The sequence below is a fragment of the Tyto alba genome, unplaced genomic scaffold (genome assembly GCF_018691265.1).
Source record: "Tyto alba isolate M040663 unplaced genomic scaffold, T.alba_DEE_v4.0 Super-Scaffold_42, whole genome shotgun sequence".
Lineage (NCBI taxonomy): Eukaryota > Metazoa > Chordata > Aves > Strigiformes > Tytonidae > Tyto > Tyto alba.
The window spans coordinates 31,652,216-31,665,900 of NW_024881318.1; the positions used below are offsets into that span (position 1 = coordinate 31,652,216).

Genomic DNA, 13,685 nt, shown 5'->3' on the forward strand with positions numbered 1-13,685 from the left:
GAAAGAGCAGAAAAAAATCACAAGCCTCCACAAAAAATGACTCATAATGAAAATCTATTCTGCATATCAAAGCTATTATTAAAAATGCAATAAAAGATAATAAAAGCTAGAAGCATCAATTAGTAACAGCATGTGGTGTAATGATTTTATTAAGTAACAGAAATTCTATTTCTAGACTGCTGGAACTCTTAGTCTTTTTAACGGTTTTATAAAAAAGTGTGAGGGTGCAGCTATAGAACAGACAACCACTCCATATGCTTAAAAAAGTTTACAGACTATGTTAAAAACTCTCTAAGAGCTTTTCAAGGAGAAGGGTCTGCATGGTCACCTTGAAGCTTTTGTTCAGGCTTTTTTTTTATTTTTTTTTTTACGTCAGACAAAACCCATCTTCTTAAAGTTCCCAAGACATTGGATCTAATCTTTAACATTTGCACACATAAAAAATCTAAGATAGACAGAATTTTTTACATTTTGCAAAAGGTATGAACATAAGAATACCAGGTTGCAACATAACCATGGATGTCATTCATCTTCCTTTACTTAACACTTTAATCAGTACTTCCTCTCTCCAAAGAATTGTAGTAACATCAAGTAACCTGGCACAATAATAGTGAAAAGGATATCCTGTGTTGCTTCTGGTTTAATGCTGTATCCTTCATCATCTACATCAGGAATATTCTAAAAACAACAACAAAGATGATGATATTGAAAAATAGCTAAAAAAACCATGTTGTTTTTACATCAGATTGAATTTTACATCATTGACATTAAAATTTAATTATGACAGCTCATTAAAGTAATTGTTATTCACCATTAATTGTTACAGTTATCTCAAGTTATGATCTGTAGTTCAGAAGCAGCGTGGCAAGATACCTCAGGAACAGAATATAACAAAACAACCTCCAGACTTCCTATGAAAACTGGAAAGTTTGAATGCATCTGCTTTTACTGGTACTCTATCAAAAAGGTCAGAGACCAACAGAAGCATTTTAGCTTTACTACTGAGTGTTAAATAAGCCTACAATTCTCTTGACCCCAATTATTTCTACTTCTAATTCTCACAGCTAAGCCACTGAAGGTTCTGATGGTGCAGGAGCAAAACCTTTCCTAAGTACTAGTCAATACTTTAATATGTGACTGAAAGCATTCCAGGTTACACAGATTATAACTTGCTCTTCCCCCTTGAAAAGGCATCAAGCCTGCACTGTTGCTTTAGCAAATATCCATGTTAATTAAAGAGCATGGATGAAACTTAAACACAAGTGTTCAAATTTGGGTTCCCAAGTTTGCCTTTATACATCTCCAGCACCATCCTGGATTTTCAAAGCTAATAAGCATCTGGGAACTTCAGACTAGTTCCATTTTTCAGTTCTTGAAGGCAATTATACATAAATTGAAGAGAATTATGTTAAAAACATTTAGAATGCTTAGCTAAACATTTAATTTCATAAAAAAGCTTTGTGGCAAAGAGAAACAAATCTCTAAAATAATAACCTAAATTTTAAAAATGTGCAAACCCCCACACTCCTGTATATTTTATATATAAAGGGATAAACTTGGATACACAGATACTTTCCCCATTCAGAACAGAAAATCCCACTCATGACTTTGTATGCAGTTAGTCTTTGTGAACTACTCAGATACCTCAGCAAGTTTATTTCAAAAAAACACAACCCAAGGGCCTTTAAAATGTAATGATTTCACCATTTTCAAATTTCTTATAAAAATGACAAGATTCATACAAAAAGGTGATTGATTCTAGTGTACTAATCAGTTTATTCTGACAGAAAGTAGGTACTTGGAGGCAGTATGACAGAGATATATACAGTATAGCCAAAATATACCTTGCTGTTATAAGTCACGAGATATAACAAAATGACTTACACTGGACACTTCAAGTGGACTAGCAAGGAACCACTTGACTTCATCTAAAATTTGAAATCAAATTTAAAGATATATTCTCTTTGAATAGCCTTTGAATTACAGAGGTAGATAAACATAAAAATGTAGTTGTCCCTCTATTCCTTTTGCAGATATCACAAATGGGATGTCTGATATTTTACCAAGAAAGTTTCTTCTCTGTACAGCTCTAAATCTAGCACTTCCAAATAAATGGAATTTAAACACAGATCAAATTTTCTGCTAAGAAGAGTTAGAAATACAATCCTGTATAGATGATGTAATTAAGGCCAAAAAATAATCTTTAAGCTCAAACTTAAAATATGGAACATACAGATGCAATTTCTTGAAATACTTGTAAGATCTGGACTTTGCAATTTGATTAAAACAAACAAACAAACAAACAAACAATGAAAAGAACTGAACAAAAAAAAGTAATAGGAGTAGGATCACACGGTCCAGTACCTTAGCTCTACTTGCTCAAATCAGGGTTCTTAGCTACGCTTGACCTCAGGCTGACCTTGTTTATATACCAAAAAACACTAATGAGACTTGACATCAAAGTAAACAGAAAAAACCTATATAGCTAGAGGGTAGGTACGTTTTCCTATAATACTACAACTTCTGAATTCTGGAATTCTTTTCATTGTCATACTAGGCAATTTTCAATAGATCAGTATCATTCATGGTTAAGATGAATTGAAAACCAACAAAAATCTTTAAATATACAACATTTAGTTTTTCTTCCAGTTAGGCCATATAATTAAAGGATATTATTACTGGGCACACACAGCATGCACAATGTTGCTGGCAAATCTGACTATTTTGATATAAAATTGTGAAATAAATTAGTTTGAAGAAGTTATTTTCATGGCATTATTTTTAATTTACTGAATAATAGCTAGGATAAAGTAAATCCTCAGCACTAAAATCTTAAAGTTCTTAAAGCATTAAATATATTTCTTAGTATTTTCATGTTAATTATTTCAGATCTTGCAATGATATTTGAATCTATTCCTCAGCAATAGCACTTTACCATGTAACCTGTATTCATAACTTCAGAAAAAATACTCAAAGTTGATCTGTACATAACAGAGATGGATGTTTTACAGATTAAGTTCTGAACACAGGAACTGAAAAATTCCTTGCTTCTTTTTCAGCAGGCCTACAGTACCACTTTTTTCTAACTCTGTGCAGAAAACTTAATTTGTACGTTCCTTCCCCCCTATTTCTAAAATTTAAATATATGTCATTTAAAACTTCTGACTCTGCACAGTGTATACAGAGTCAGAAATCATCTGCTTTATATTTCCAGCTTTGTCAATGATTCCGATTGATCTTGTACCAATTTATGATCATTTTGTTTTCATTAATGAGATACTAAATTTATATTTTTGTATAAACCAGCAGAAGAGTGGAAGATATATTCAGTGTACCTTTGTATTGACAAAGCCATATTGTGTCACATACAAGCAAAACAGTACCTCAAAATCTTACTTACAAGCTAACAGTTGAACAGATAAACGGTTTTGCTTTCTGAAACATCGGAATTTTATTTACTAATCTACATTTTGTAACAGTGGTAGAGGACACAGCATTTTGAGAGAGATACATATTCATGAATCTAATGTTAATGAAGGCATTTACATATACCTGACTTTTATTCCCTTCTCCACACTCCTACATTTACATAACTATATGTTATGTTGTGGATAAAAGTGTGTCTTTTAAGTATCAGACACACAACAGAGACAAGACCTGATTTGCCTACCATGCTGGTCAGAGGAAAAAACCACAATCTTATTGTATACATGTGTCATTTTCAAACTTCAACACAAAGATCATCTTTACAACCTCCGTGTTTCTGTAAGAAGTAGCTATTAATACAATGGGGATGAACATCAGGTCTAGCCCCCTACCCAAACACTTTATTTGTAGTCTTTGCAGTAAAAAAAAAAGGCAGCTTAATACAGATGTGAATTGAACTCTGTGGAAGTAACTGGGAAGGCAGACTTCCTTGGAAGAAAGTTTCATGTTCTCAGAGGTTCTGTTAAGCAATGGAACATACTGCTACGAAAACCACATCTTCCCCTGTTTGCAGATGTAATACAAGATATTACTAATCAAGGTATTATATAGTTTTAAATATACATTAAAAATGTAGGGCTTATAACTCTGTCTTTGCATTAGTATGTTCTATGAACTTTCCAGGGTGAATAATTTATTAAAGAAATAAAACATAAGGACATAATAAACAACAAAGTAAAATTGCCTATACAAAAAGCATGAGGACTAGGCACTCTTTTGCCCAAACTTATTTTTTGAGTTTTGGTGAATTCTTTGTTTCGGTTTTCTTGCTCTGTCCCATCTGTCATCCAAAAGCAATACAAGAAGCCATACCATTACTGTGTCATTAGTTCCTCTGGGCTACATACAAAGGACAAGAGAGGAACATGAAGAGGGTATTGCAGTCTAGCTACTTCAGTTAGCCTTTCCTCATCAACATTAGCACTGATTAACAGATTGGTCATTGGCCAAGAAGCAAAGAACCTTCACTACATTTCAGCTCAATTTCTGTCTAATTTTTCCTCAGATATCTCCTCAGATATCTACAGTGGCTCCTTCATCAAGTTTTCCTCAGGGTATGCTTCAAGATACAGTGCAGCTGAACAACTCACTGTTTCTTTTTCTGTAAGACGAACTTCCTACCATTTTACAGAACTAGACTGATTTCCTTTAAATTCAGATGAGGACCAAAGCAAACTCAAAGTAAGCAACTGAAGCTCATAGCCTGAAACAAAAGAAAAAAGAGCCTCTCCACTTCTGACATATTTAAGATGTAATTTTGACATAAGTATACCCTTAGGTTAAGACAGTGGTATTATGTATTATCAGACTCCCCTCCTTAGAGTGCCTATTAACCTAAAAGGCAGGGAAGAAAGTAGCCAGTCAGTTTCTTCCATTGCGGAGATGCAGAAATAAAGAAAAACAGGTGTTCAAAGTGCCTCTGTCTTGTGTTGTGTCTACAAAGCCTAGTACCCTGTATCAATGGAGGTTATTCAAAATATGCCAGAACTAAACATTACAAAATGCAAATAAAGAAAAACATTTGAATGCCACTAAATGTAAGGTTACACTTGTGTTCCACTAATTAGAGTTTGAAGGTTCCAAATTCAATCAGTCCCCAGCAATAAAAATGGTGTATAATTCTATACAACTGTAATTACACTACACTCATATGTAAAGAGGTTAATGAAATGTTTTGGATGACTCAATATATTTGTTTGCATTTCAGCTTCTTATGAAAAAAAGTTGCAGCATTATGTTCTGTGCATCTGTGGCTACCTTCTTAATTACTTTTGAACTTACTGGACAATTTCAAATGGATTTGACAGACAAAACAGAGGACTCAAAGATAATTACATTACTACAGTCTTCATGAAAATAGGCAGCCAAGTAGAAGAAGTTGATCTGCAAGTATCCCAACCAAGGGAAGGGTTGTAATCCAAATTCAGATCTTACTGGACACAAGTGGAACCTTGTAAATGCTTCCCCAAAAGAAAAGTTTCTACTAGAGCTTGTACCTTCCACAAACCATTCCCAGAGATGTGGCAAACCCATGGGAAATAAGACAATTAGCTCTGCCTTTAGAAAAACTTTCTAGGTAATAAAGGCATATAGAGCCACACTTCAGCTGTTATCTCTTTCTAGTGTACAAGCAGTTAACTTTCTACTTTTCTTAATTATTAAGGCTTAGCTTAATGGAAGTTAAATGTGTAGATTGATATATAACAACATAGGAATTTTAAATATCATGACATACTGTCACCTATATTTAAACAGACACTGCTTACTGAGGTGGGCAATCTTTTTAACAAATACCAGTTCTCAGTTCACAGCTGCCTTCCTACTCATGAGCACACAAAAACCTATTGTAGCATTTACAAAAAATGATTGATAAAAATTAACAATTTATTCAAATGCATCACATTTTCCAATATATATGATCTGGCAGCTACAAAAAGGATGAGCATAAGTGGATGTTTTCCCACAGATAAATTTGAGAACTTCCATTTTGGTACAAAAGACATTTTTTAGGACCATCTCACTGTTCTGTTTTCTGGAAACAGAGAATGCAAGCTGAACACTCTGCATTATGTAGTTTGGACTAGTAAGAAGGCCCTAATGATATTGACTACACACTGTATGTTCAAAAATCCACAATATCACATAGAACTGGTAGATGAAGTATTGAAGTTAGTTCCTACAGGATCCTTAACTTCTAAAATTTCAATGTATTTAGGTCAGTGCTTATAGTTATAAGTAATTGTAGAGTGGTTATATCTTACATTCCTTTCACACAATTAAAATTCTTGACAAATAAACAAAAGCCACCTTTTAAAAAAAGATCATACTAATAATATAGAACAGATAATATAGATCATACTAATAATATAGGCAGAGATTTTCTGTGAGTGACCAAAGCTGATCAAAATTACAACTGGGACACCTTTATTAAGTTGAATTTTCTGAGGACTGGTCCTCAGTATTTTCTAGCAATCAAACAAAATGTTAATTGCTTTAATGTTGTTTTTTTTTTTTTTTCAATAATACTCTTCCAAGTTCAATTTCTTGAAATGTGTAATTTATTGCAAAGATCCATACAAAACAAATCCTCGTAGAGGTAACAATATAGATGGCCATAACTATTTAAATCAAGTATGAAAAATTAAGCAGAAAGGAAATCTTAAAGTTAAAAGGAAGAACACTGAAAAACATTTTAAATGGGACCTTCCAGAAGAGGACACCAACTTTAAAATGTAAAAGCACTCTGGGGTGCTTGACTGTAAGGGTGAAATGAATCTCATCTGTGGTATGCTGCATCATTTTTCACAAGAATGACAGTAATGTCTTCTGCTATTAAAGCATTCTATCATTCAGAATAACACCATTGCTTGTAAAAAGCAAGAAAAAATGGTAGACTAAATTTTAAATTCCAAATTCAGTCATAAAATATTGGGGGGAAAAAAAGAAATTAAAATGCAATTAAAGTATCAGTTTTGTTGTTATACACTGTCAAAGTTAGGTCTTTTTTTTTTTTTTTTTTTAACCAAATATAAATTACATTTAGACAGAGTGATTAATTTAGATGATCATACAATGTGCCTTATGCAGCCAGAGAGAATGTCAGACACATTTTACAGCTGAATTTTTTGGAACTAATTATTTTTTAAAAATGTAGATACCAAAATAAGCAAAGAAAATAAACATTGCAAGTCAAACCCAGTTGTGCTTCACTCCAGTGATTCAACCTGAACTGTCAAAAGGTATTATTTGCATGAAAAGCCTGATAATTATATGGATAATTCTAAAATTACTTTATTTTAGATGTACCCAATAAAATAAATTTGCTCTAAATCAAGATGACCTTGCACAGGATAAAATAACTATCTTGATGATCCTTACAAGGCTGTTCTTACACATTCAGTTCTGTTATGTAGCAAAATTTACTTTTCCTTATTTAGAAGAATGGTTCTACCAGATTTTTCAAAGCAATTTTCTCAAAATAAGTTTTAATATTAGGTTCTAAAACTCCCAGATATTCAATGCAAAGAAGAAAATCCAAAAAATAGGTGAACTTGGAAAGTTGAACTGTATAATATAATTGGCATCTAAATAAATGAACTGAAAAATTAATCAGTCTACAGAAAATCACTTAAATTATCGTGTAAATTATCTCCTACTATAGCTATAGGGAGCTGCAATCTCTATTACATGTATTTTACGACAACATACATGTCTAAATAAAAGGCTCAATTAAGGAACTAAAAAAGCAATAACATACAATTTAATTTGCAGCTGTCACTTATTTGAATTTAATAAATAAAATTGTAAAATGTATCACTGATCAAGCTGACAGCAATGAAAACCAGGCCATTAATAAAATGGATCTAGAAATAATGCATTTAAAAACATATTTTTAGAAGAATATTCCTACACTCTATTGCCAGTGATAAAGCAGAACCTCATTGATATTATAAGGATTTCTTAAAGGAAATAGTAGTAAGCAGAGGAATATGATAATTCAAAATTAGGTCCACAATAAACTGAACCTTTTTCTTACTTAGTATCTATTAGTCAAGCAATTTATTAACTTCAAAAATAAAGTACTAAATACTTGCAGTAAAAATACCTCATTTAAAACCTAAAATTGTTAGGAAATATAAATGTATTACTGACACATACTTGTATATACTACTAAAGATTATGTACTGAGCAAAATCAACACTTTATCTATGTTATCGAAATATTAAATCCTTTATTAGACAAATAATGCATTGCAGGAACTGTACATAAGTTATGTTTCATCCAATTTGTAGTGCTTGACAATTAGCATATGCATTTGTTTTCGAAATAGATCTACTTACAACTGAGTCTGCATCTGGACACTCCCTGTTAAAAAAAAATAAAGAAAATATAAAATTACAAAACGCACTAATAATTTTATTCATACAGATCTAGTACTTCCTTTAATATTTTTCATTTAATTTGAAAGACTGTGTTTGACCCTTTTGGTTCCTTGACTCTGTTAAAGTTTTCATTACAAAAAATCCACATTCGACTGAATGAGATTTAAATAAAAGCTGAAAGTTTATGCTCAAAACACTTCAGAACACAAGCTCAAAAGAAATTATGAAAAAGCAGTATCATATCATAATGAAAAAATTAAAAAATAAAAAATATCAAGGGAAGCCAGGACTACCACACTGTATTCTGGATGAATATACTTTAAGAGACAGGTCTCTGTGGTTAATGTGCACAATAAGCAGAAGTCACCAATCCTAATAAAATAGTCCACATGCAACTGCAAAACATTTTGGACAATAGCTAGTTCCCAAAGAAATTAAGACTATTCTTAGAGGAATTCAGAGCCTCCCTCATTTGGAATTTCATTCTGAGTTTGTGTTTGTCAAGCACAGTTGCAGTCAAGCACTACAAGATGCTGGAAAAAATAAGAGTACCCTCCTAATAAGCACTTAAAAAAGCCCTCCAACAGTTGTCAGCGATTGCAAGCACATTATTCACAATTGATGTATTCTTCCACTGTAACTTCGATTTGAGCAGTAGTATTTAAAAAAATGAATGACACCGACTCTCTCTGATGTCTGAAAAATGCAGAAGCAATTACATTTACAGAATGTGGGAATACTTGAGTAGCATACAAGTCCTCTCCAATTTGCATCCTGACAAATAAAGCTGTAAGTGCCAATGTAACTGAACAACAGTGGTTTTATATAATCAAACTCAACATTTTAAACATGCATTTATAGAAAAAAGAGGGAAAAAAAAATCACATTTATTGCAATCTAAATTGTCTTCTCTGAAAGGCTAAATGGGCTGAATGTAAAAACTACAGTGTCTTTAAAAACAGGTATGAAAACTTGCTAACATGGAAGCATGAATATGAAATTCAGTACAGCCTGTTAAGTAACTGACAGTAAGATGAAGGATGCCATCTCCTCTGAAAGTCCTCCCGCATAAGAAAACATATGTGACCAAGTTTCTAATTGACTTACATCTTATCTCCCTCTGCTGGCTAAACTGAATTCATAGCAATAGAAATAGCTATTTTAAAAGCTATTTTAGGGCTCAAAGAGAAAAAGTATTAGACTTCTCTCAAAAGCTATAACAAACAGATTTTCTGGCATGCGGCTTTAAAAAGCGTCCATACTCAGTACAGCCTAAAGTCCATAAAAGTTAAGAAATGTGAAAGCTGTGAGGCAAACTACAATGAAAGTAATTCAACCCATAATGAAGGTTTTCAAAATTAGTGAGCTAATAGATGTCAAAAAGTAATGGCAGATCTAATATCATTCAGAGGAGCACTAACAGCACCTTCCAGTATCTGTTCTCAAGATACAAAGGAAAACTCAATAGTTTGCAAGTGCTGGTGAAGTAGAAAATGAGGACATCAGATTTTAGACAGACAGGCTTTTCCATCACTAGACGCATGATCTTTCTTTTAAGATTAAAGAAATAGGTCATGCTTCTAGTATAAGGTAACATTTCAGCAAATGAGGATTCTGTAAGGAAATTAAAGACTGTAGATAAAAACTAAAACAACGAAATCATGCAAAGCAGTGGTTAAAAAAAGAAGTTAAATCCTTGACTAACCTGAATAACAGTATGTAATAAAATACTCAGTGTATGGTATTTTCCTGTGTAAAACCATTACTAGACACGATATACAAGTTAGTTGTCAACACTTTAAAAACTGTATTGATAAACTGAAAAGCCTACAAACCATGAGAATTTTTCTAGATGTGGAAAGCATGTCCTACACAAACTAAACAAGCTAACAGCCTAATTTAACAAGAGATTAAGAAAGAACTTGACCTCTATGTGCAAAGAAGTTTCTGATGATACAGAGTTTTATCATTTACAGCTTAAAACAGGATCATCAGCTGAGGATGCAATCAGACAAAATAAATTTAACTAGCAATAAAATTTTTTTACGAGATTGTAAATAATTGTAATATTTTACTTAATCACATAATCACTCCTCTGTTATTTATTTCTGATGTTCTAGTTCATTTAGAAGTTATGAATTACGGCAAGAATCTCTGTAAAAGCCTATGGCATGTGTTACATAGGAGGTCAATATGCCATCATAATTCTTTCTTTCTGACCTCAGAATCTATTAATTTCTGTATTGTGTGTAAATATAGAAACAAATGAAATAATATAAATCAAATTTTAGTCCAACTTGTTGAAAGCAAGGCAAATTCTTTTCCCATTTCAGAGTAGCTGAGCTGATTTATTTACATTTTCTGTTGATATCATTGTGCCACGCAAACCATATTTTTTTTCTAGAGACACTGATATTATCTCTCAATGTTAAATAAAATGTTATTGGGAAAAAAAAGTTTTCATAAAAGTATTCAGATACTATAATGGATAAGCATACAAAGGCAGAAAGTGTTTCATAGAGTGTAGAAGCCAGTTTTCAGCTCGCAGTGCTCAAGAAAATTTTCTTTCTGTTATAGGTCAAAGAAAAGCATGATCTCTGAGTAAGGATACATTGAGTCCTACATCTGCGAAGAGTTACTCTGGAGCTTTCAGGCCTTTGCTGGCTCCCCAAAACTAAGAGCCCTAAATCTTTGCTGGGGCCAGATTATACTTTATCATCTGCCAAAGAATAGATGGAAGGAGATGCATGGTTTGCAAAGAGGCTTATAACATTCATGATGTGAGATTATCTTTAGTAATAACTCACGTGGTGGCAAAATAATTATTTTGTTGGACGAGAAAAGCTGACAGTGACAGAATTCAATCATACAACAGTATTTAATACTATCAAAATCACTACTTTGCAATTAAGTAAATTCAGGACACAAAAGGCAAATGATGGAACATATTTTTTTGCTGTTATTTGATACTGCAAAGTTTTGCATTACCAAAAAAAAAAAAAAGTGTAATATCTGGAAGTAAATTTCCAGAAATAATGGATTACTTTTAAAAAGGGCACTAACGCTGTTTAAAACATGAATATAATATTTATACCATTTTAATTTAATTATTTTAAACTAAAGGTTCATCAGAAAAAGCGATTCTTTGTAACAATAGTATTCTCAGTTTACTGCTGACTTATTTACAACACTTCTCTCACCATTTATTCTCCAAGTACAGAAGAGAGGGTGCAGCAAAGACTAAATCACAGAAAGAACAGAAATATAGAGGAATGACTTAAAAATCCACCACCCTGGAACCCTAAAGGCATCACGACATAGAGAAGAAAAAGCATGGTTTAGAAGTGTATCACTATTAAAATGAAACAGTGAAAGAAAAATAGCTATAAGGCACTTCATATGAGCAAATAATTAGCACCTGCAGTTCTTAAGTCGTTCATTTTCCAGCATTATATTAAAAACTGAGGCTGGTACAATATTTTTTAGAAGTAATTTTTAAAAATATGTATGCAGATGTCACTTCAGAATATTTCTATATTGCTAAGTTTCTTAAATTGTAAGTTATTTTCTGTTAAATCAAATACTTCTATTGAGAAAACACACCTAGATATTACGAAAACAATACACTGGAATATAGTGACGATAACTGCTAATATGGAGACTGCAACTGATCCATCTAAGAACTTTTACTCAAAGTCACTTTCTGGAGAGTTTTAACTGCTGGGAGACAGAGCACATGCAAGGAATATAGCAAAGGGTATAGCTGAGACATCAGTCATGAGTTTGAAAGATGGTCTTCTAGAAATGAGTGTGCACGTGGTGTACTGAAAAAACATTCAAATATTTTTCTGTCCTTTGATACTGTACACAAAAGTTTTTTCTGATAAAAGAATAACTGAAGCTTCAATTCTGCAAGCATAGGCATGCAGTACTTTTTCCATGTACAGAGCTATTATTTCATTAGTAGTAGACATGATAATCACATTATCTACATTGTTCAAATGTAGAACAAGGGAGAGTTACTTACATATGCACACAAAAGAATGAAACATGAGTAGACTACTACGAATACATTTATGTTATTTCCTTAAATCCCTTATTTACAAAAATCTTCAATAGCTGTGATGTTTTGATACTCACAGCATTCCTCTAAACTTCTGTTATAAACCCATTTTTGTTAAACATCAGCTAATGATTATCCCCATGCTTTTACTAGTTCTCATACAAGACAAGGCTACAAAATGGAAATATACTTACACAGATTCAGTATCTTTTTCTTTTTTCATTATTCCGGATAAACCAAAAGGCTTCCTCTTCCGTGGTTTTAGCCCTACGGAAAAAACACTTTTCATTTAAAGATCAAAGAGACAAGTACGTATCTAGCAGTGTCAAACACAGGTGCATACCAATGCCAATACATTTTAAATGCTGTCACAAGTGATAAAAAAATCTAACAGTGGAGATAGGTATAGAGCCAAAGTAAGGGAACATTATTCCAATTTGTTGCTAAATAACATACCAATCAAAAAATGAAATTAAGGTATGGTTCAACACATTAATAACAGGAGTCCTTATAAAACAGCTTTGCATTGCACATACAACTCTCCAAGTTGGGTATGCAGACTGTCACTTTTTTTTTTATAGAAAATGGGTGTACTACCAGTTTGGAGGAAGGGGACTCTGCTCATAGAAACTCAACAGGAGCTATTGCTCCGGCCAGTCCTGAATAACCAATGCACTTGGATCAGAAACTGAACTCTGCCTCTCCCAGCTACTGCAGTTCAACACCCAGTTGTTATTTTCCTGTGCGTTCCTGGTAGCTGCAAGCCCTTGTGTCTCCTAAGTAGCAGGATCTTGGTCATGTGAAAAAAGAGGATGTCTCTTGGCTTTCCAGAGGATGCTGAGTTCATGATTTCCCAGTGTTACAGCCAGCTCTAAGACTGGGTCTCATCGCGTCTGGAACCATGCCTACCCTCTGTTGTTTCCCCCCATTTTAGCACTGCATACATACAGCTATAGTACAGAACACAAATTTGCTTTCATACCCATTTAATGTTCTAAAATTAAAACACATTTAAATATTCCATCAGACTTGCTGTCACGTCTGCTTCTCTCCCCAGTTTTTGCTGAAGTGGACTGCCAAACAAAATGACTAAGTGCAAGCATCTGATCCAACTTGTCTACAATTTTGTTTTGACGTATGAAACTACTGACAGCATGCTTTTGAGCAAGATGGTGGAAATAATTTGATTTCCAAAATTTAACAACTGACAATACAAGCATATAATAAAAAAAAAATAATTATGTTCCTCTTTA

General features: G+C 32.9%; 1 protein-coding gene across 4 annotated transcripts in view; it reads right to left on the bottom strand.

The window, feature by feature from the left end:
* FCHO2 (FCH and mu domain containing endocytic adaptor 2) overlaps window positions 1-13,685 on the bottom strand; it is a 96,439-nt gene that overhangs the window by 29,387 nt on the left and 53,367 nt on the right. For all 4 annotated transcript variants that reach the window (XM_033008685.2, XM_033008683.2, XM_033008684.2 and 1 more), the window contains exons 10-12: window positions 12,627-12,699; window positions 8,328-8,352; window positions 624-678 (exon numbers count right to left, since the gene is read on the bottom strand). In XM_033008685.2, the coding sequence (XP_032864576.2) occupies window positions 624-678; window positions 8,328-8,352; window positions 12,627-12,699 (153 nt within the window). The remainder of the gene's footprint in view (window positions 1-623; window positions 679-8,327; window positions 8,353-12,626; window positions 12,700-13,685) is intronic.